The sequence below is a fragment of the Bombus flavifrons genome, chromosome 9 (assembly GCF_040668555.2).
Source record: "Bombus flavifrons isolate JBK064 chromosome 9, iyBomFlav1_principal, whole genome shotgun sequence".
Classification (NCBI taxonomy): domain Eukaryota; kingdom Metazoa; phylum Arthropoda; class Insecta; order Hymenoptera; family Apidae; genus Bombus; species Bombus flavifrons.
Genome location: NC_138450.1, coordinates 678,550 through 702,873, shown reverse-complemented (window position 1 = coordinate 702,873; position 24,324 = coordinate 678,550). Strand labels below are relative to the sequence as shown.

The 24,324-nt window shown below is 36.5% G+C and overlaps 1 protein-coding gene across 14 annotated transcripts in view; it reads left to right on the top strand.

Annotated features, from left to right (window-relative positions):
- Positions 1-24,324, top strand: part of LOC138183380 (CUGBP Elav-like family member 2) — a 351,437-nt gene that overhangs the window by 273,643 nt on the left and 53,470 nt on the right. For all 14 annotated transcript variants that reach the window (XM_069120223.1, XM_069120225.1, XM_069120226.1 and 11 more), the window contains one exon: positions 11,485-11,533. In XM_069120223.1, the coding sequence (XP_068976324.1) occupies positions 11,485-11,533 (49 nt within the window). The remainder of the gene's footprint in view (positions 1-11,484; positions 11,534-24,324) is intronic.

Here is a 24,324-nt window from a genome sequence, read left to right as displayed (position 1 = left end):
CGTATGATTTTATATCGTGGAAAACACACGTACGTGATTTCTATTAAATCTTCCAAATAAAGACTGGAAATAATAAATAAACGAAATGGAAGAATTTGAAACAACAGCGAACGGATTGGAATAATAAATTTACGTGAACATTCGTGAAGAGTTATAGCCTTTAAGTACTATTCGCAACTTTACCTACTATTCACGAAGATTTTATTAATTCCTGCATCTTTCGTGCGTAATGTTTTCGAAAATAACACGAATATTGAAATACGCTAATGCATAGAAAAGTATGATTGACTTATATCGTTGTAGTACGAGAAAATAGAGAACAATAAAATGGACTACAAGGCAAAAGAGTGAAAAGGGATTTGGACAATGCACTGACAGCTACATACATGTACCAAACAATATTATGAAAATCGTGGCTCTATCTTTTCATTCGTATGTTGTTTAAAATATTCGGTATAGTTAAAATTGTTTGATAAATATGCATAATTTTACCGATATATGTCATATAAATTCCTTGGGAGTGAAAGTAAAATAACATTTGTATCACTGTGCTCGATTTATAATATTCACAAGCAATAAACTGCTTTTTTGGGATTCTGTTCAAAGTGTAATATTTTTCAATATCGTTACTAAAAAATTAACAAATTTTTCTGGTAAAATGTTACCGAAGATTACTACGTTCTGGAATAATAATTTCGATCAAATTTTAATTTGTCCTACTTATATTCGATTTTTAATGTTAGCTGTTTTTATCTACGATAGTACAAGTAAAAAGCGTGGTACTTTCCGAAAACCTTTTTTTACTACGACAAATATAACGAAAAGATTACGCGATCACGATCCAATTCGGCGAGAGTATATTGCACATCGGAACGTATCCCTGATTTCTTATAACATTCGTCTTCGTCGCATATCGACCAGTACGAAAAACGATTTTACTCGATTCTCGATCAAATAAAGAAATACTGATTTTTCGTGACGCTCTGTGAGACAAATCCTTTCCATGCCTATCCTGCATTCGGTCCCTTGCTTCTATCCACACAGGAAACTTTCAATTTCCGCACATATCGCTTCTAGATTCTCACCGATAGAGTAACTTCTGCTCCTGTGTTATACATATCTGCAGAACGTTTTACTTTGATTTCTGAGCAAGTACCGTGATCGAAGGAGAATAGTAAGGATAACATTTGATAAAGTGGAAGGAAATTGGAATATTTGTACAAAAGATGAACGAACCGATGCATTAAATGTTTATATTATTCTTTGCGAGAAGTTATTTTAGTTGTAGTAATTCTTAATAAAACATCCTCCCTTACGTTTTTTTTTTTTTTTCGACATACGTAAATTATACGATAATTGAAATAACATATTTTATAAATGTATAGAGAAAAGAAACTTACGTTAGATATTTTTCTACCTTTATTGTTTTTATTATTCTTATTACTGTTATTCTTACTTCATTGTATTATGTTACGAATAATAAATTCATGGTAGTCTCATTTTAATTACAAAATACATATGCAATAGCAATATTCATACGTATGTAGGTACTTATAAATGTAGAACGTTTATTTCATATAATAACACGCTGCGTAGGATATGTAGGTTACCACTGTTTGGAGAATTTATTTAATTATTTAGAAAATCACATTATTTGCTTCTGTTATTCACGAAATATGATATCAAATACTAGAATACAAAACTGCTCATTTTGTTTATTTGTTTAATCTCAAATTGAGCAGTTAGTTTAATTTGTACTTTTTAGCTCCTTGAATAATAAAAAAAAGAGTAACGGCACAATATACATTGCGAAAATATCAAACGAGTAGAACATAATGCAAAAGGAAAGAAAAATGAAAAGGAAAACGCGAAGAAATAGATAGACAGAAGTGGAGAGAACTCGGATCGGAAACGAACGAAAACGGAAGAAAGATGAAGATCGGCTGTGAGAGCAGGACATCAGAGGGATGACCCGATAGAAGGCTGAGAGAGGAACAGGCAGAGGGCGTGTTGCCAACTGTAGTTTCGCAACGGCATTCTTCAAATCGATTCCCATTTCCCTGAGAAATGTGCCACGCCAGAGGAACCGTCCGCCCCCCAGTCGAATAGAAGCGCGAAATGGAAATGGATCGCGAGGACGCGTTCTTTCACGAAACGACTGAGCCACCGTTTCCGCTAAAACGAACCGCTGGATCATTGGAGATAATTGCCTTTATAAATTGAGATTGCCTCTCCTTCCATAGAACTCTGTCTTCTTTTTCGGATTAAGAGAATTATTTTGGCAGATAGAGCGAAATTGAATCAATAGGCAAGACAATAATAGAATATAATAGCAAGATTACATCATCTATTTCTCTTTGTAAAAAAAGTCGTGTAAGAAGTAAAATTACTGATATAATCACATGATCGAATAAATTTCAATTGCAATGTATGCACATACATTTGTATCACTTAGAATGTAATTAATTCTCTTTTCATCCAAACTACTTCATCGCCAAGATTACGTGTTCCTTGCTTATGGCGCTGATTATGATCTATAATCTATGATCGTAATCATCCTTAATCATCTCTCATTCTTAATAAGCTCACGACTCAATACAAGTTACGTGATATCACTTGCAACACTGGCTATAGAAAGATTACTGTCCGTTTCCTTCCAATAGATACGTTTGCCAAAATTACTAGTTCCCAATTAATACGAATAACTGCATCTTCGCATTTCAAGCGAAGAAAATTAATTTATTTCTGTCTGTTTAACAGAGATATCGAACATAGTACGAAGGATGGATCGGCTCCTGATACGAACTGTTCGATCGGTTGCAAAGCTGGACTAAATCTATAGGAAATAAACAGATGTCAGTCACGCATAAATGATCGCAACGCATATTCGGTCAGATGAGCGCGCATACGTTTATCAATCACGCGTAGTTTACCGAGTGCTGGCTTGCCAAGTAATTTAATCACTTTTAGTGCCTCATTGGTATTTCGGGAAATCCGGCCAATCGACTGCAACCGATCCGATCGCGTTCTAACAGTCGATGCCAGTTGCTCGGTTAAATTATGACTCATAACCGTGATTGTTATCGTCGTTGTTCCCGGCGAAAGTCAACGATCGTTGACCATTTTTAAGTCTTTAAATCGAATTTTCAAAAGATCGTACAATTTCGATTTAATCCTGATCCATTCTTTGGTTGATTTTCGATTAGATCGTGATTTTCTACCGTCGAATATTTTTTAAAGTCTGTATATCAATTTGAACGTTAATAGTAATTATCGTACGAATAAATAATATTTCGTAGCAATGAAAATAGAAAATAAACACAATGTTAAACAAAATTTTTGAAAAATACGCTATTTTAAATGATAATAATAGCGTATATGATTATAATAGCGTATATGATAGTTTGAAATAGAACCAGCAAAGTTAGAAAAACGCCGCTAATCTTTCGATCGTATTACAGATTTTTAGAAACGATAACGAAATTGCTGAAATTCATGATCATTGAACGATTACAGTTTACTTTGCAAACAATTTCGTTTTCGGTGCAATGAAACCGTTTCGTTTCCCTCTTCAACGCGCGTGTACATTTGAGAGAATTCGATTAAAATCGATCCCAATGGCCATCTCTCGTGTTCGCCAATCGCTGTACGTGAAATTATAGTTCATAACTATTCGCATAGATATTGGTGTTTTCGCGGCAGTTTTTTCTTCATTTTAGCGTCGGACGCCATTGAATTTTAATTACTCTGTAACGAAGGGATATAAACGATACAGGGAAGCAATAAGGTATGGCATAGTAATTTCGGTAGAAAAAAGGGGGAAAAGAGGGAAAAAGATGGTATATATAAAGGGGGAAACTTCATTCCTGCTCTTTCTTTGACGAGGAAAAAATTATCATACGTTTTATTCATATTTTAAACTTGTCCAAGAAGTATAGCGTAATTGGAAAAATGAAAAATTATCTTTGGACTTAATATTTGTTACTAGGAAAAATATTTTCAGCCAAGAGAAATGATGACTTATTGGACTTCCATTTTAAATAATATTATCCTATTAATTAAAATATAGAAGTAATTTATAAAAATTCAAATCTCCAAGACTTAAATCATCCTATCCTTTAATTTTTAATCCTCACACCAGCGTCACACCACCAACGAAAAAGTCTTTCGGCCAACGTTACTGTAAAAAGAATTAAGGCATGGAATTCGTGTATCACGATGAAAATCTTCTACGTTACTCGGGGCTCGATAACGTCGTCGAAGTGTACTCACGGTATACCATAGAAAATGGAACGTATAGAAAGTAAGAGAAGAGAAAAGAAAGGACTCGAATATTTCGCAAACGTAAACGTACAAAGTTTCGAACGGGAAAGCAACGAAGACGAGAGCACGCACGCGAACGCGAGGGTGGAAGACCGTCGACATGGCGGAAATGAAGACGAGATCGTACGGCGGATAAGCCGGCAAAAACCCTCGAAAACTCGTTCCTACATCAATAACTGAAAAAGAACTCCTTTTCGAAAGGGAGCCCGCGAGCGACGCGGAAATTGAATAACGTCGTCGCGTTTACTGATTTCGCCGGAAACCGTGAATGTTTGCGAGCGTTTCCGGCCGCGATAACAACGACAGCGATCGGTTCTACACGATTGAAATTTATGTGAGCTCCTTGGAATTCCTGTCGAGACGATTGCTATTCTGGCTAACTTGCTTCTTCGATACAACTCTCCATAACGTCGTGTATCATAGCACGTTAGTAACAAGTATCGTAAAATTATAGCGTTTTCTCATAGTACTTGCCTTTTAAATTTCCCGAACAAACTTTTCATATATGCTATGATGTTTCAAAGATGTACGCGAAGATGCGTCAACGCGTTAAAATCTTGTTCGAATAGTCGACATCTCGTATGCGTTACCCTAATAAAACGAACTTGAAACTCGGACAATCGCCTAAATCGCCATCCTTACCACTTTACCCTACGAAAAGTCTAAAAAAAATCTTTACAAAACGAAAACTAATATTTCGACTAATTTGACATATTCAACTCTTTAATATCTATCGCGCTTCTTTCACATTTCACCCCTAGCCAGGCTCGACGCCCTCCACGGATCGAGGATACCACGTCGGCTCGTAAATTCTACTATATTTCATCCTAAAAAGGATCGTGACGGTGGTCGAGGCTCGATGGATCGAGGGTGCAAGCCGCGAGGCATCGAGGGCACCCGAAACAAGGGTGTGCGACGAAGGTGGTCGAAGGGGCGAATATTAAAATTGACGAATTCGGCTCAAGGGCTGTGCCACGATCGTCGCGTATCGCTAGTTATAAATTCGTTTCGCGTTCCGCCACGTCGACGCGATGAAAAAAGCGGAAGAGGGGATTGATTCTCCGCCCTTCCTTTTCTCCTCCCTTTCTTTCTGTTTCGTTTTTGCTTTTCTTCTCTTCTTTGCCATCGCGGGACGAACGTCGTCATCGAAGTATCGTGAAAAATCTGCATACCAGGTAGTGGTTAGGGGGATACGGGCGTCACGTGCATCCACGCGAATCGAACGATACGAAACGTCGGAACCGGCATTCTCAATGAAGGGCCCGATAGAAGTATGACATCCGTACGCCGCCACGTCGCACCGAATCGTCGTTTCACGTCGACCAAGACTAATACTTCCGGAACGAATCTCTGTTTCTTTTGTTGCGTTCTAATGATAAAAAATACACTAAAACGGAAATTATTTGACTTTTCAAAATTTGCACTGTCGATCCGTGTCGATTTAATTGGGATTTGATTTCTTCCTTCCGTCCTTAATTAATAAAATGAGAGAAACAGATTCTTGGTTGTCTTATCATTATATTTCATGCTTATACTCTGCAGTTAAAACATTTCGTAGAGATACATTCAACGGGAAAAGTGTTTATTCCAGCCGTTGCATAGAAAGCTTTACTTTGGACAAGGGAATAATTTCGATTTAAAAAGCCTTTAAATTCACATCGGAACAACCTCTACCGGGAAATTTTCCTTAAATTCAAAAAATCCACGGCTTAAACTTTGCGTTCGCATGCTAATTGTCGTTTTAATCTCCGCGCTAATTAAATTTATCTCGCCTCTCTATGTCCAGATGTGGAAAGTCGGGAAAAGTTATAAGATAATGGCTCTTATAATAATTTAAATGTTGAATAAGTAAATTAAATCTTTTTGCTCGCAGTCTGGCAATATTCTGCCAGTATTCTTTCGTATGTTCCTAACATCGAGTTACGCGGCTATGCTAAATGACAGTCTTTTTTAATATAATACTATGTATAACTTTCTTTTGAATATTTGGATATTTTTGCACGTTATATACATGCTGCGCCTTTTGTACGTTTAAATTTCCTAGAAATACATAAATATCAGCAGCTCGATGAAAACGAATTCCCTGGAACTTGATCCATCAATTTCAATCCTCTCCAACTCACATTGGCTTTCCCTCGTTCTCCACGCAGCAAGGTATGACGTCGCATTCCTGCAAGCTAGTGGTCCTCGTCCGGTATTGCCATCGTCGACGTAACTTTTAAATCCCGCCCCCATCCTCCACCCATGGTCCAAGTCGTCCTTTATCCGTTCCCTTTATTCGCGCCTTTTCCCCGACTTGCCCGCTGGAATATCATAAAAGTACGTATATCTCGTGGACGAAAGGCGCGGGTGGCGGAGATTAAAAGTCGCGGAGTCGGAGTCAGCAGACGGTGAAAGTGAGAAGTAGCACTTTTGTAGTTGCACGGCCCGGAGGGCGTACTCGCCGCCATTGGGGGTGACTGGGGAAATTGAAGAGTTCTACGAGAACGCGAGTTGGAAGAAAAAAGGAAGAAATCAAGAAGATGAAAGAAAAAAAATGCGAAGAAAAGAATAAAAAAAAACGAAGAAAGGCGAAGAGAAGAATATCTGGCGTCTCGTGTCTATTTAAAGCGACCGCCAAGCCCAGCAGTAGTGCAACTTTAAATTCGCTGTTTTTTTATCTCTCTGTCACGCGCCCGTTCCTCCTCTTTCCCTTGAAGATTATAAAAATTACCCTCTCGCAGCCATTCGAAATGGGGTCGAGATTAAAAGTCACGAGCCGCGCAGGACGCGAGGAAGCGGAATTGCTGCTTTAGCAGTCCGGACGCGAGCGGCTAAGGAGGATAAAGAAGCCGCGGAAACGAGCGGAAAACGAGAATACGTAAGCAGCGGGTGTAACTTTAAATCGAATTGCGCTGCGCTATCCACGTCTCTGCTACCCACGTCTGTGTCTGTTTCGTGGCCGTGAGATCGACGGAAACGAATGGGAGCAGGGTCGGAGTCGGCGGCAGGCTGACGATTCAGGAAGAGGATGCTTTGTCCGGAAGGTCGCTGGAATTACGATGCCTGGGCTGCGTGTACTGGAAATTGCAGCCAAGAGAACGAAATTAGACAGGGTTCAAATGAATTTCGAGACACCTTCGTATGGTGTTACCAACGAAACGAGATTGAGGATTAAGGAAACTACCGGTCACCGGATGTTGCGGTGCTTCTGCTACTCGCTGGAGAGCTGATTCGCTTCGTACGAAGTGGAACCTGTTGATCTCATCGAATGCTTAAGGAAGGAAAGATGTTATTATCTTGCGTTTCGACTATTTACTTAGTTTTATACATCGAATCGAGAGGTTCAGCTGTAATTTGTCTCTCTTGCAGGGCAAAGAAAGTTCAAAGATAAATTATTTGTTGTAACTAAAGTTAATCGTTTATTAAGCGAATTAAAAATGTTAAAGTTAACTTCCTACTTTGTTAATTGCCCAGTGATATCGTTGGATTTTGCTTAAACAAAACAAATATCTAGCTAATTTACAGCCATAATACGTACGAGCAAAATATTGAAGGGCAGATGAAAATATGGCGAAAAGCTCGCTGCGAATCGAAAAGTCGAAATATCTAGGTAAGTTTATTTTTCGACGAATCGATATCACATAGGTTCGACTCGGAGGCGAGCAGAGTGTGTACAAAATCATGGAATCGGGCGCAATATAAAGGTACGATGCAGAAACCACTAAAGCCAAACGCGAGGGTCGCGCTTAGCATAGATATGAATTTCATACTCGTGGCACTCGCACCGCGATACGAGAAATTCCTTCGTGTCTGGAAGATCGAGAAGATTCGCAAATAGAATATCTTGAACTTTTGCCGCGGAATATTGTAGTTTTCTAAGGGCATCTTCTTGCACATTGAAACGAACCGATTTCTCGCGAACAACTTTGATTAATCGATTCTTATCGATGGTCGTGTTTGAAATTTTACATGCTTCAAACTGTATGTCCGCGCTATTCCTTTCCCTGCAAGCAAAAGTAATCTAAAGATATTGTGAAAAATGAGATGCACTGCGTTTCGTTACTAAAACGAGTCAATCCAAAACAAATATTCGCGATGGCAATGAAACGGTGTAAGCGAAATGAAAACGCGCGCAACAAAAGAGGCATCTATTATTAAATGCGGGCGTTAATGCAACGGTGCTGTAAAATAGTAAAATTTTAACAATTGCCTCCACTAGTGTAACAATGTCGTCGAAAATCTCTAGGAGGCCACGACGCATCGCACGCTAAATAAATTCGCGAGACTTATGGTACACGGACAGTGGCACCAGTTTGTGATTAATTTACCGTGGGTATATTAACGCAACGGATTTCCATGTAGCGGAGGATCAGACCGGTGATTTAGAGGGTAGGCTGAATTCAAGCTATCAGGCAGCTATCCAAGCAACACGTGTAATCGTTATACCATTCTACCATTATTATACAATATCATTCGCTATTCATAGAGTATTACAAAAGCTGGGAAGAGCAATATTATTTTCTATTTTATAATTGAAAAACTGGATTTAACTATTTTACATATACTTTATTCCGTATTCTAAAGTACTCGTCTGATAATGGAAATTGCCATTTCTCTCTCTCTCTCTCTCTACTTTTCAATTAAAGAAATCACCGATTCTGCCATTAAAGGTCCTTAGAATCTTGTATTCTGGATAAATTCAAAAATTTATCTTCATATAAATCGTACTACTCACGAATTAGTTATATAACCTTTATTGCAGTCCTTTTCTAAACTGCATGTCCCTAAACAGAATAAAAACTGTAGCAATCGATACAGTTGGTATCTAATCCATTTTCGTGAATAAATAGGAAATGAAGCATGTGCTTTAGGTACCATCAAGCTGGCTAGTTAGGACGGGATCATGGATAGATATCTCTAGACAAGTGTAATGATCGACAACATCGTACGTCAATGGAGGATCCTCTCTCATTATCAACTCTGCTCGATATTGCTGCCCGGTGGATTAACTTACGCCTCCACCTCGTATTGAAGCCTCGACCTCCTCTTTTCACTGGCCGTGTTCAACTTTTAATTATCGTTAACGAGTATTCAATCTGGAACGATACAGATACGGTGTTTTATTCTTTTCACGTCGTATTAAATATCTTTCTGTCCGTCTCTCTTTCTCTTATCTCTTTTGCCTCAAAGTATAGAGTACCGGAAATACGGCCAGATGAAACGAACGAACTTCATAGAGGATATATTGAAATGTATAAAGAGCCGCATGATCAATAAAATGTTATCGTCCGTCCGGATGAAAATTTTTTCACCGTTTTTATTTTAATACTTTGAACGCTCGTTCGACCGGAGTAATTTCAAGATAGCGTTTTTCATACTGTGATTAATCATACGATATTAGAGAGCAGAAAGATGTTGTAAAGGGAAGAAAATAGGTTTTGATATGTTTCGACGAAAAATGGAAGGAAGATGATTCGTAAAGACGACTTTTTCAAGAAATTGATTATTACTCAAATATTTAATATTTTATTTATATAATTATATATAATCATATGTGTAATATCATACATGTCATTTCTTCCTGATGATACTAATAACGTTACCGTGCGAGATAACTCTAGCGGTAATACGACTGAAAGTCATCTTACAAAGACAACTATATTTTCAGCTCCTTTAGTACATTAAGTAGATTCAATAATTTAACGAGTATTACTCTCAGTGAATATTGTAATCGGCTAAAAGCAGTTTAAATATAGGAAAATCTCATTGTTCATGTAAAAGTGCTCACTTATTGTTTTATACTCGTAGAATCGAAAGAGGAGTTCGCCAAAGTTTCATTAATTTGACATTATCAGCTTCAAACCTGGAATATAATATCGATTAATCTAACCTTACTATATATCATTACGAATTAAATTTTCAGTAAAATTTGCACGGTAACCAGAGACAGAAATGGAATAACATTTTGTATCGTTTAGCGATAGAAATTTTTTCATGCGAGATCGTATTTCTGAGAAAAATAGCTTAAGTGGAATCTTGTTCCTCTCTTGTTAAAATTAAAAATATAAAAATATAGTAGAAATTGTAATGACGTTTGGAAATTACGTAAACGAAATGTGCTGGAGAAAAATCAAAATTCTTCGCCATGAATCTGCGTTTCTGATCGCGTCTCGGCTGAATATTAGAGTTCTGCGTGAGCCGTGTTCATGAGGCTTTGATTGTAGTACACATGATAGAAAGAAAAGCGACAAAGAAAAAAAGAAGGAAAATCGGAAGAAGCAACGTGGAGAGCCAGGAGCGCGCAGGTTCCAAACGGAAATTTAATTTTCCGCGTGCATTCCCTTTGTCTGCGTGCACCGCAGGAGACTTGGCCGTGTGCGAGCCTCAGGAATTTTACAAAAGCAAATCGATAGGAAACAACGACACCCAACCCGCGCCCCGGTTCTCGATAGGGAATCCGCGTTTGTCCTCGAAAGAATGCATGCTATTGCGTGCAAATTATTGTCCGCCGCTCGTCTTGTTGTTCTTGCACGGAAGATGAGGTTGTTTTTAATAATAAGCGGCATCCTAGGCTAGAAAATTTATGAAAACGGCGGGTTCATTAAATGTCGGATTGCTGGAATAGTTTATTATTACTACTTTTTTGTTTGCAGCTTTCTGCAACTTTTCTGTATCAGCAGATTAGATGCCTTAAATTATATGTATAATAACTAATATTGTGCAAATTAAGTCAGTAATGTTCGCAAATGGATGGCAAAAAACATAATTTATGTGAACCGAAATTTTATGTTTGTCTGTGCTTTTATGTTTGCCAGCTAAATCCACGAAATTTTACTTCATTATAATTACGAATGATCGATACCGTTGATCGTAAACTGATGAAAATAACAAAATTCCATTTCCATGGACGATCGTTTGCATCGAGAAGATGTACAAAGTATAGCAAATAAAGCTCCAAAAGTTTCTTCCAAAAGTTAATAACCAGTAAAACAAATTGTTTCGTAACTAAAGATCTGCACACGCTTATCTTGAGAATGAGACTAGCACGATCTCTCTATACCTTATTTAATAATAAACTATTGTCGCTACGCAAAGTTAAACATTTCTGTTCGTGTTACGTGCGAAGACATTACGAATTCGTGCATAAATAATCAAATCGTTTTCTCTATTTTCTTGCAGATGCGCCATCCGATCCAGATGAAACCTGCGGACAGCGAAAACAGAAACGGTAAGTAAAAATTCAATATCTCGTTTCGAAGAAACTTCAAACTCTATGCTTTTCGCTTCCATTTTATTCTTTGTTTAAATGTGAGCTTCTTTGTAAGCTTTTTTTCTACTACAAAGATCTTGAAGGAAGGTAATATTTACAAACCTTAGATTCTAAGCGTATTTTGTTGCATTTTAATATAAATGGCAGTACCGCCTGATCATAAAGGGTTAAATCTCCTTCTATCTAACGTAGCCACCATATACAATTCATATTTTTATATATAAGCAACGTTATATATTTTATCTTACTGCTCGAGCCTCGAGAATAAGAATTTGCAATACAATCGTGAAAGCTCAAATAGTCTGATGGCAAATAGGGAAAAGAGTAAAGGACACGAGTAAGAAAGACGCAATAGACCCGCCTCTCGTTTATTATCTGTGCGATGTTTCTCGAGCATTGTCTTCAAGCCACACTTTTCTTCCTCCCTTTCCCTAAAAGTGCTCGTCGTTTCCTTATTCGTTGCTCCGCGACTCGATTATATCTTCTTTGACTACGCAATCTCCACAACCTCTCAATTCAGCCAATTAATTACTACTTAATGAACAAGCTTTGAAACCACATTCTCCGTCGTCGCAGTAACGTAGACAGGGAGAAACTAAGACGGAATACCGAAAACAAGAAGGGATGAGAATTCCATCCCATGATCAAATCTTATACTTGTCTTGATTTATCCAATGATTTGATTCGTAACTTTGATCGTCACAAATTCCGAAAGAATTATGATTTTTGGATCATTTATAACCAAATGTTCCTTTCCGAATACAAAGAAAAATTACGGTTTATCGTTTGAAAAAATAAAATAGATATACTATAAACTTATTCGAAGCTAATATAACATAGCATAAAGATGTTGATAAAATCATATTGTTCAACTATTTTTTTTCTACTTTTCCTTATTTACATGGTTGCTTATATAATTTCTCAGTATAGTGTCAATAGAATTGCGTAATGTCATATTGCGAGGTTAAATAACTCAGAACCTTCTAACACTAACTGTAGCATAAGAGTGGAAAGAATTCCGTAAATGTAGACGAGTTTTTCGAAGCAATCGTGGCGTAAATGCATACAATGAAAAGCTGGCCATCGTAGTTCGAGCAGGGTGCACAAAATAAAAATTGTCCACGGCAGATCGGGATGGACGACGAAAAACGAATGCTAATGAAATATTAACGACACCCGTCACGTGCTGCGACCCCAGCTGGATCAGGGATTGCGCTCATTTTTTCAATGCTTTTTGTCTCTTTTTCTTTTTACAACACAGTCCAGAAACCGCGGCTATAACAGGTACACGTGACGGGGAATCACGAGAAGAGAATCACGAGAATTGATGCGCCAATCCAACCACGTAGAGTGTACAGGAATCAAACGTCCGTCAAAAGTGTTAAAAAATGATTTCAGAAAATTAAATGTAGTTTTTTTTCTATAGAATTTACACGATACATTTCCCTTTATTAAATTAATCTTAATTAACATTTTAAATAACATTCTACTGTTAAGCGAAAGGCATATTTCGCAAAATGTAAACGTATATAATCATACGCGATAATGCAACTTGATTTTTCTTGGCAGAAGACACCATGGTCCTCTCGTAAATGCAGATTACATGTAAAATTTCGAGATCCAATTATTGTCAGCATGCATGTAAAACATGCAATCAAATTCTCACGAACAAGTGAAAAGAGGAAACTACAAAAAGGTCCTAAAATTAGAGATAGTAATCAGAAAGGAAAATTTTCAGACAATCGTAATTTTAAGTGTTTTATGACTTTTATGTGTATGACAAGGAATTACTTTGAGAAAAATCCACCAAATTGTCGCTGCGCCTATAATTATTCACGTTAATGGCACACACGATGGACGTTTTTTAAGGTTGTTCCGACAGGAAGCACGTTGATCAACAAGCGACCTCTGATACGTCTAACTACGTCAAATCGACAAAAAAGAGACGAAAGATAAAAAGAAGGAGGAAGAAGAAAGAGAAGCTTGCGAAGAAGTGCACGATGAGAGTGAAAGCTTTATTTATACCCGTGACATTCTGTTTATTTTGGCTGACACTGTGTCTCCCGTAAGTAACGACACACTCGGTCACGTGTTACGCTTCATCCACGTTCCATCCATTCTCAAGATCGTTCCGTGTAGGTTACGTCATCTCCTCATGTTCTCCATTTTGACGATTTTGCGTAAAATTCTTTGAAATTCTGCTGAATCTTTAGAGTCGACCTTCTTTGAGAAATTCAGTTATATTTTCGTGAAAAAAACTTCTGTGATATAATTGCAAATAACACTCACAACAATTGCGTAATATGTATGTATAACGAACGACGTGAAATCTATTTTAAGCAACTATTAAAACTGCTAAATATCTTTTTTTTTCGGTAAAACACAGAAACTATTTTCTCTTTTTTTTTTTAATTCTTTTTAGTTTTGGTCAGACCATTTAGTGAGATTTCGTTGATGAGGACATAAAAGTGTTACAATGATTTTACTGTTACTCTGTTTTTGGAATTTTCTAACTATGTGTCATAGTTACTTCCTTGAGTGGAAAAATTTGTTTGTTTGGGCATATGGAGCATTATGAGAATTGCGAATTATATCAAATTTAATGAGATATATAAGCAATAGCTAACTTGAGTATATACATTGGGAGTATTAAGAGGATTATTAAAATCCGCTCAACGCTTTCACTGCGTGCAGTTCAGATTTAAGTAGTTTCATAAAAGCGCATGGTTTTACGATATGCGTATGATACCAAATCGGATATGAGAGAGAAATTCAACACAAACGCAACTTCTATAATAATTAGTATATAGAAAACAAAGGATAGCGACATTAGATCGAATTAAAATTTGCAAATTTTCGTTAACTTATGTGCGAGAAACGATTGTCAGGCAAATCGTAAGCTCTACTTGTATCCACAACTTGAACGATTAATTATTAACTAACAGAGCCTATCGCAATTGCCTTCACGAAATGAAACACGCTCGAAAAGCATCTCGTCTATTGAAACAAAGGAGAGAAGTACTGACGTAAATTGCAGTCAGACTCGTTTCACGGAGGTAATCGTAATTACGTCATTCCTGTGCAACGTCAAGGATTGCATTACTCACAACTCACGGAGATTAAGTATTATGGAAATGTGCCTAATATAACTTGTTTCACCAGGCGTCGCCGAAACACTGTTTCATCTCATTCGTGCCAACATTTTCGTCGATGATAGCATAGTATTGTTGCAATCAAAAATGCTAGTATAGTGTAAAAAGTTAACACGTTAATTGCGTTTGCTTATTTCGGAGTGTATTTGTCGTATTAATATTACATTTATCTTTTAAATATACTGGTAAGTACCTCCGTTATCTGAACTTATCGGGAGGAAAAAATGTTTAGATAACAAAGTGTTTGCGTAATGAAACAATACAATAATATTCGTACAGCAATATCTTCATAAAAAAATAATTAGAATATTTAAAAATGCTGGTCGATTAAACGCCAATAACTCTTATCGTTTATCGAGCTCTAATTTCACGATTGCAGCTTCATGAAATATCGCTATCGGCCATCGACGTAGCCAATCACGTCGAAATAAATCACGATAGAGAATCGATTCTACCGCAAGCATAATCGGAACGCGGACAGTAAGCACGCTATATCGCGAAACGTTTCTCGTCGTTATAAGATCAGGAAACACGAAGAAACCTATCGTTCGTGGTCAAACGTGCGAGTCCGATAAGTCTTATCTTATCGAGCGAAAACCAAACGACTTCGAACTCGAACGGAATTACTTGTACAATCGGTACAAACGATATGCCAAGGTCGTAAATTAAAATATCGAGAGATGATCTACTATACTTGACAAATTTACAAACTCGGTTTTCTCGGAAACTAAGCCTTGGATGAACGAATTTTACTCTTTTGTTTCGTTTTATTTGTTCACCCAGAATCATTACCCCCTTTTCGAATGTACTACATGCTATTCCTATTCTCTGCAAATATACAACAAAGCAACCCACAATTCTGATTCGAGTTCGAGAATCGAAACATAAACTTTATCGTTTGACCGATTTTATGATCTCGCTGTTGCTCTTTCGCTAACTGTATGCAAGATTCACAGGCCTGTCGGAAACACGCATGCTAGGATTGCAGTTTCTAAGCCAGTTAGATCGTTCAATCGTCAAACTCGTTTCTGATAAATTGGATTTAATCGGTTTGTCGGTGTGTTCTATACAGATTTATGATTCTTCAAGCAACTGATAAGCAATAAAAGAAGCATATTGAATTCTGATACACGCGCTAATCTTTGCACGACACGGTATATAATATGATATGCTTAAGAAAAGGTGCTGCTCTCACGTAGTTACCGAAACGAAACAAAAGAAAATGAATATGCATTAATGAGATATCATGAGATGAGATATCAGAGCTGAAATGAAACAAACGTACAGAATAATACTTCCTTTTTATCTTTGAAACTTTCTTTTTATATAAACATGAACACTTAGACGCGATTTCACTTACGTTTCGATCTAGAGGATGTTTGTTTGTCAGCTTAATAAAAATTTTGTTGTTTTATAAGGTAAGGTAGTAAAATATTGTTTGTAATAGAAAAAATATGACAAAATATCGTTTATTTAATAAGAAGGTAAATATTTTTCTTGAAAATAGTATCTTGAAACACACCTTGCTGTAGCAATAAATCTTGGCTATAATATTAGTTGAGATAATTGATTAAAATTCCGTTGAAAGGCTTCGATTGTTAATGAAAAAAGTGACCCATTTCAAAAGGAGCAACTGAAGTTTTCGAGTTACTAGCTGATAATGTTACGACTGAGTTCTTTCGCTTTAACATTATAACATTTGACAAATTTTATTCTTAAAAGGATTACACCAAATTGTACGGTATTGCCCGTTGTAGTATAAAAATTATAATATAAAAATATTAAATTGTAGTTTAAAAATGTTTAAGTTTTAAATTTTTATCATTCAAATTCTAAATAGTGGTATGGTAGGCAAAATTGTATAAAATTGAGTAAAAGTAAAATACGAATCGCTTTTCTTCATTTGTTTGATTAAAAAATTATGAAAACTATACCTTTAATATGCCGTATTCTTCAACGCAGGTACTTTCATTTCATTTGGCTCATTTTCTACTCGCTATATAGGTGTCGAGATCCATTTCTCTTGCTTCACATGTACTTCTTCTTACTCTTCATATTTTAGCTTACTTTACGCCGCAGTGAATACATACATGTATGCAATCATATTCGAGAAACCACAAACTGGGCCAGTTTAAAACCCTGTTAAAAGTCAACGTTTAAATTTCAGTTTCAATACTCATATTCGTATAATTTCATCTTTCTTCAATTTTAATTTTTGAATTAAGACACATTAGTTTAACAAATATACCAATGTTAGCCTGACCAAACGTCGCTAAACGCCATTTTGATAAAAGGAAGACTAAGATTGAAAGAATTCGAATTAGAAAAAGAGTCCAAGTTATTAATACGTTTTATTTACAAAGCATAGGGAACCTGATGAATAACAAATGATATGCGGGCATATCTTCACCACCGAATTTATAATGCAAAACACACGCTGATTTTTCGCCTCAGCTTCTTCGTCGCGAAGCGCCCTCCAAGAACCTCCAAACCCCATCAATGAAACATGACTTGGCAAACACTCCGCTTAAAGTGAACATGCACTGACTTCAAGCAACTCCCTAAGTCCTATCCTCTTCGCGCGATTCCATTTCCTCTTCGGCAACTTCCTGTGTAATGTCCTCAAACAAACCGATAAAAACTATTACATATGGCATGTTCAATTTTTTCCACGAACGGACATTTTTCATTAGGCATCATTCGATACCATCCCCTAACGACTTTCTATATTTTTATTTGAAAACTTCGTCCCAGTTTCCAAGATGATCGCGCGCGTAGAATCGCTTGGGAATTCTTAAAACACATTCTTAAAACAACACGCACATCCCGCTATTCTCGGTAGATTTGTCATTAACGAGACTTTATTCGGTGTTTCGTCCCGGCTTGAATATGCATCGAGCAAGCACTGTCCGCAGGAAAGTGGATCACAAGGATCAACGGGTAAATAGAACCAACTTTCTCGCAAGCTCGCTGCCATGCCGTTCTAAATTGTTCCGGCGAAGAAATCGACGTTACCGTCCATTGAAAGTTTACCCACGGAATAATATGGCACTTGGAAATTAACTTTATTCGCTTGCATTAAAGGGAAGCTATTTTAGATCTGGCTTCCTCTCCAAGAAATCGTTTAATTGCACGCTTAAACAAAGATATATTTTACCCGTGTATAAACAACGGTCGAAGGAAAATTACTCGTGAGTCCTTGTTTAAACGTTTAAAGAAAAGTATTTTAATTCAATTACAGAATTATTTTTTATTAACTCAGCTTCATCTATCGGCAATAATCCATATAGCGCGGATCTCCTGGTTGCAATAAAAACCAAACACCATTCGATGAGAAACAAGTTTCCAGGTACGAGGGATCTGCATAAAAACACATTCCATGTAAATACCGTGTTTATAACAGTGGAATATAATAACATCATTGTGAGGAATTGCGTGAACCGTGTACGTTGACGAACATGTATTTTTCCATGCGAATCGAAAACGGTACGTGAAACTAATAAATACGGCGACACGAATCGTCGCTCGCAATAGGTCAGAGTGTCCAATACGATCGGCGATTTTAATTACTCGACCTGATTACCTTTTACACGCCACGCTTACTAGGATTTCTTGTGTGCGACATTCTATAAAATGGCAGCGTTTGCTTTTAAATAATCTGAAATTCGACGCCTTTCTCTCTTCGAGTTTCGAACGAAACGCAACACGCATTATTAATTTCTTCCATTGTAGGGAAAACGCATGAATAGCGGTGCAATTTGAAAAAGTATGAGCGATTGGAAAACGTCCAGGTGACGTGAAAATGAATTTGTATCGGTTTTAACAAAAGTATCAACGAATAGGATTTTATTTCATTCATTTACTAAGAAATATCGTTGCAGTATGAGCATCGATATTGCATCGATGAGATAGATGGTAATAGCAGGACACAGAATACTGATATATGGGCCATTAAGGTTTTTGAACCCACGTAAAATAATGACGTTTGTGGAAACTTTTGTAAACTACTTACTACGATATAATCCTGACATCTCACAACATAATCGTCTATTTTCGTTGTTTTCTGTTGTTTTCGCTCTAGCGAATAATTGTAAAGGCAAAAGTAAAAGAGAATAAGGCATGTTGACACGTTCTTTAGTTTAGTCGGATTAATTACTGGATTAGAAACATACTACGGTGTATTACCGAAACAGAGGCCTATGGGGCCGTAACGGAAGTATGTAACACGCGTTTCCGTCTCTCCTGGCGGCAATGAATAACATTAACGACGTGATGCGACCCCGCATTTCTACGTTCTCCTGGCAAACGAACGCGTGAACGAAGATACACGGCTTCGCGGATTTGATTCGAATGCACTTGGCACTCGTTCGAGACGGAATACCAAGAAACCACGCAGATACTTCCACGGGCTGGAATACGAGAATTGGCTACCGATTCGATATCGACGAACATCGGTATGATCTTGCTCGCGTTAAAGATTCCACTGGCGATCTCTCTCTTGACGTTCTTGGAAATTTCATTGCCCTTTATCATGTTCATCGTTATTGTTAAATTAATTGGCGACAGATTCAAATATAACAGTATTCGTAGTAAATATTTATTGACAATAATCAATTATCATACGTGAATTACATTTCAGTATTACGTTAACGTATATGAAATGTCATTGCCCCGAAGTTTAAATATAACAGGCTAATGCCACCACCCATCCTTTATCGTATCACCGATTATTAACCACATTAAAAAAGAATTCGTTTACCATTATGTTTTGAATTGAAAGTAAAGCTTTGTGCGCATATTTCATTAAATCATTGTAACAAGAAAAAGTAATTATGAAATGAGAAATTGTTAACTGCTATCTCGTTGATTTTAATTCGAATTCTCGTTAAATCGAATTCATTTCGGAGCTGTTTACTCCAAATTATCAGAATTTAATCGTATTTACGTGTTTTTCATTTATGAAAAAATAAAGTAAATCGATCCTGAAAATATGTACACCTTTAAAAGCAGGATATGTACATCGGATTTCGAAATGCATTCCCTTCGTTAAGATGTAAATGACAAATGCATACTGTTCTTAAATTAAATGCAACTAAAAGTATTTCCTGCTTAAATCTCGTTAAGCATTTCCGAGCTGAGATTAAAAAATGTTGAGTCGTGATTTTAATTGATACGGTTTCTGATGAAAAATTTATAGCTCTCGATATGGCGGCGAGTAACCTCATTGAACGAAGAAAAATTAGCCTATTCTTTATTAATGGAACGAAATACCAATGACAAACGACATTCGTGTAACATCGAATAACATCCACGAATAGAAAACAAAGTAAAAATTAGCATCGATACACGGAACACCAACGATCAGCAACACTAATAGGCAAATAAACATCTGTAAATGAAACATCAAAGAAATATCGATAGCCATGAATAAAACAGCAATCACAAGCAACATTGAAACACAAATACCAAGGAAAAATCAACATCCAGAAGTAAAACGTGACAAGAACGATCGTGTGCGTAAGCAGCCGTGCATCTTCTCTCGTCATTACGGTTCCCTTGTACGTTTTGGTCCGGTAGGAAGCATTCAGAAATGAAACACGTCATCGTGGTCTTTACAAGTGGCTTTGGCGTTGGAAAAGCAAATGTACGAATCTCGCGACCAATGCGGAATGGTGAAGCAAATTGGAACTCGGCCAAATATTTATACACAACGCAGCTCGACACCGCGTACACTGTTGCTTCGTCGCACACACACGTACACATATTATATTGTATTACAGCTAATATTTAACGGATGCCGCATAATAAAATCGCCGCTCGTCGAACCAGTAAGTATCACGCTCGACCGTTTAGTATCGTGCCCGAAAAGAACCGATTCGTAAAACGTACCGCAACCGGAACTGAGAAACTGCAGGTTGCCAAATCCTATTATACGTCGAAGAGAATTCGGAATGGACGGATTTGTGTATCCTAAATACCTAATACGCCAGCCATTCATTGATCTTGTAGAACGCGAAAGCGAACTAGATGTTATTTCTGCATGTGATGTGTGTGAGATGTTGGAAGAGGAAGTCTTCTCAAGAATTCTAATGGAATTGGACGTGGTTTATTTTGGTTGTATGAAATTGACTGAGGTTGAGTAATTGTATGATTGGTACATGTTGTTAACAATGGCCAATCTGGAATGATCAATGATCAGGTTTTAAATGTTTATTTAAAAAGTAAAATTACTAGCAAAAATTATATTTAAAAATTATATTTAATACCACGGTGACCAAAGAGAATCTGACAGTTCTGAAAAAATCCAGTATACGTAGAATATAGCTTTTCACGATTATTATCAAAGGCCTACGTTTAATCTTATAAACCTATGCTGAAAACAAAGTTTTATACAAAAAAATTGTTTTACGATATTTATTCTTTCCCGTAGAATTCTCTTCCCATTTGTTTTTTATTTATCTTTAGTTTTTTCTAGGTGAACTACGAAACTACGAAACACTTCTAAACTTTTAGTATGATGTGTTTATACGTGTATACGTATATCGTATAAAGTAAGAAAATAATCGATGTTTACCAAAAAGCAAAGTATCGTTACGCGAAGAGTAATTCACGTTTATCCATAGTCCATTTATTTTTTAATGTTTGCGATTTCGCTTTGATCAACGTCCGATTTTTTGAATCCTTTTGATAGAGATGTCCATTTCTGGTTAACACGTTACACTTTACACATACCCGAAACAACTACACGGAAACATGTTATTGCCGACGTATTTTTAATTTACACCAGGTGCTGCGAATTCGAATGCATTATTCTCCGTTACATTCGGTCACAAGGAAAGCCTTTCAAGCGTCATCAATTATTTCATGCGTGGAAAATCCATTTCGCGTAACAGAACTGGAAGGTCAGCTAATCATGAATGCATACGATCCTAACAGACTCATTCATAGTCATCTATCTCGATTTTATTCGCGACAGATTGTTAATGATTTCAATCAGTTTCTTTGCCTCGAATGAGTTGGATAATCTAGAAACGCAGCGATAAGCTGTTCAAAATGGATCGCATTCGACGCTAGAATCAAATTAAATCGCTATAATTCTTGTATAAATATATAAAAGGATAACATATAACAGGACATATAAGTTAAAATGAAGTTTCAAAAATTACGTACTAGTAAAACCTCTCTGTTCTTTTCACATTTCCCTTACCATTCACATAATTTTATTCTATTAATTTTCTCCCAAAACACTATACTTTCAATAAAATTCAGTGAAATTTCTTTCTTTCATTCCTAAAAGTGAATTTGCCTTTTTACGATTATTTTCTTCAAAGAATTTATGCAATATTCAGTTATCAAAATCGTACGGCTGAATATATCGTGTTATTCTCAATATTTAAAGCTTTTAATAGTTGCACAGTTTCCACGATTTTCAGAGTTTAAAGAAGCTTAAAGGCTGCATGTAAATATCAAAAATCTGTATAACGGCGAAATTACAAACATTCAGGAAAATATACAGGGAAGAAAAATACTGCCTACAAAATGTGCAGATGAAAACAAACTTCAAAATTATATAACTTGGTCGTACCCGCTGAAAATAACGGTCGTTCGCTGTCATTACTATTGTTTTACTGATTTATTAATGTACCTTCACATTGTCACGAATTATTCCCGTTATCACATATGACATACCTAACGACTTTTGAATTATTTCGTCATCTCATATTCTGTTTTACCGTGTGAATTGATATTTTATAATTATCAAGTTTATTATGTGTACACGCATTATTGTACTACTACACCGTATGATAATCTATCAAAGCGCAAATAAGTCCTATACATAGAATGTTGCTTTTTCAAGAGAGTAATACTTCACTATGTTCCACGTTTTCCTATCGTCGTAACAAAAATAATCTCCAAGTGCAATGTGGTTCTTGACCATCCCTCTTCAGATATAAATATCGATTCTTTGAGTGATATATAATTATATACGAAATCTTTTTATTCGTGATATCGATATTTTTGTATGCTGTGTCCATTCCGTATGTTTCGTCGCTTTTTTAATCTTCCACAGTTGCATAAACATTTGTAATATAGTAATAAAATTATTGTTATACCTGGACGGAGACGTGATTGCAATTTAATGAATTCAACGACAAACTGGTTCAACTTCTAGATAGTGGAAGAAACACGACGTGGGCGGGAATTAATGTAACAGTTGGCACGAAAACCATGAGTTTTGTCCAGGAATTCTATCCTGCAACAATATAAGCGGGAGATTTAATAGGAGAAATGTCGGCCAAAAGGGAAAGATGACTCAAGCTATGCACGAAATCACAGCATCCGTTGATAGGTCGATTTATAGTAGTTTAGAACCATTAGTTGGAAATTCAGCCAAATACAATAGTCAGAGTGTCAAGGCGAACGAATCAAATAATTCTGTTAAGCGCATTAGTTATAGTAATTAGTCAAAAGGTGTAATTCGGACAAAGAATAATATATTGCGGCGGCGATTCACGCAAATTACTTGCCTATTATCGCCTCTTGTTTGCTCTATTCGTTATTTTGTTTGAAGAGTTGATCGATTTTCGCTAGCTTATATCGTACTACCTATATTTCAGTGGGAGAATGAAGCTAGTGTACGAAACTATACAATACAGATTTTATAAGATAACAAAAATGATTGTATATTAAAATATACAAGACATTTGAACAACCAATGAGTTTTTACAAAAGAAAAGGATGATATCCAATTATAAGCTTCTAATTTTATTTTCAAGATATAACAAATTATAATTTTCATGTTCAATATGCCTAAGAAACGAGACGGCAAACATGAACACGTAAACATGGCAGAAAACAATTTTAAGTAAAACCGTCGCACAATGGAACAGCAGACATTTCGAATGAATTCATTTGCTAGCGATCGTCTATACCTTGAAAAACCATCGTCGTCTAGGTGAACTCTGAGGGTTCGATAAAGATCTACCTAAAAGGATATTACTGTTTCTACTCAAGGAATAGCTGTACTATTTCTATGTTAAAGAGCCTCTTGAAAAGAGATCCTACTAAGAAAGCAAATGCAGCCATGAATAATGGAACACGCACATTGTCTTTCGCTTCCTTCGCCTGCATCTATGCCCTTGACTCATTATTTATCGGTGTTTTGCAGCTAAACGACACGACGGTAATCGGTGCCAAACTGTACGCGTTTCGTACGTATCGGATCGCCAGTCATCACCAGTCGCGATCTTTGTGTCCATTTCGATCAATGTCTAAACAATCTTCAAATTAAGTTGGTATAATCAACCATACATGTAACATATACAAGCACAAAAGAGATACAAACAACGAAGTACTGGAGGATATTATATTCTTCCCCTGTAGTGTTGTTATTAGATTGAGTCATATCTATATGTAAATCACCCTCTAAGAAAACAGTGCTTGTGATACCCTGATAAAATGACAATCTTGTTAACACAAACATGTTATTCTTCAATAACAAAGGTTGTTTCTTGTGGTATCCTATTTTTGTACGAATCCCTTAATTCTTGTATAATCAGTAATTGGTAAATTCAACTTTAATATTCCATTTCATTC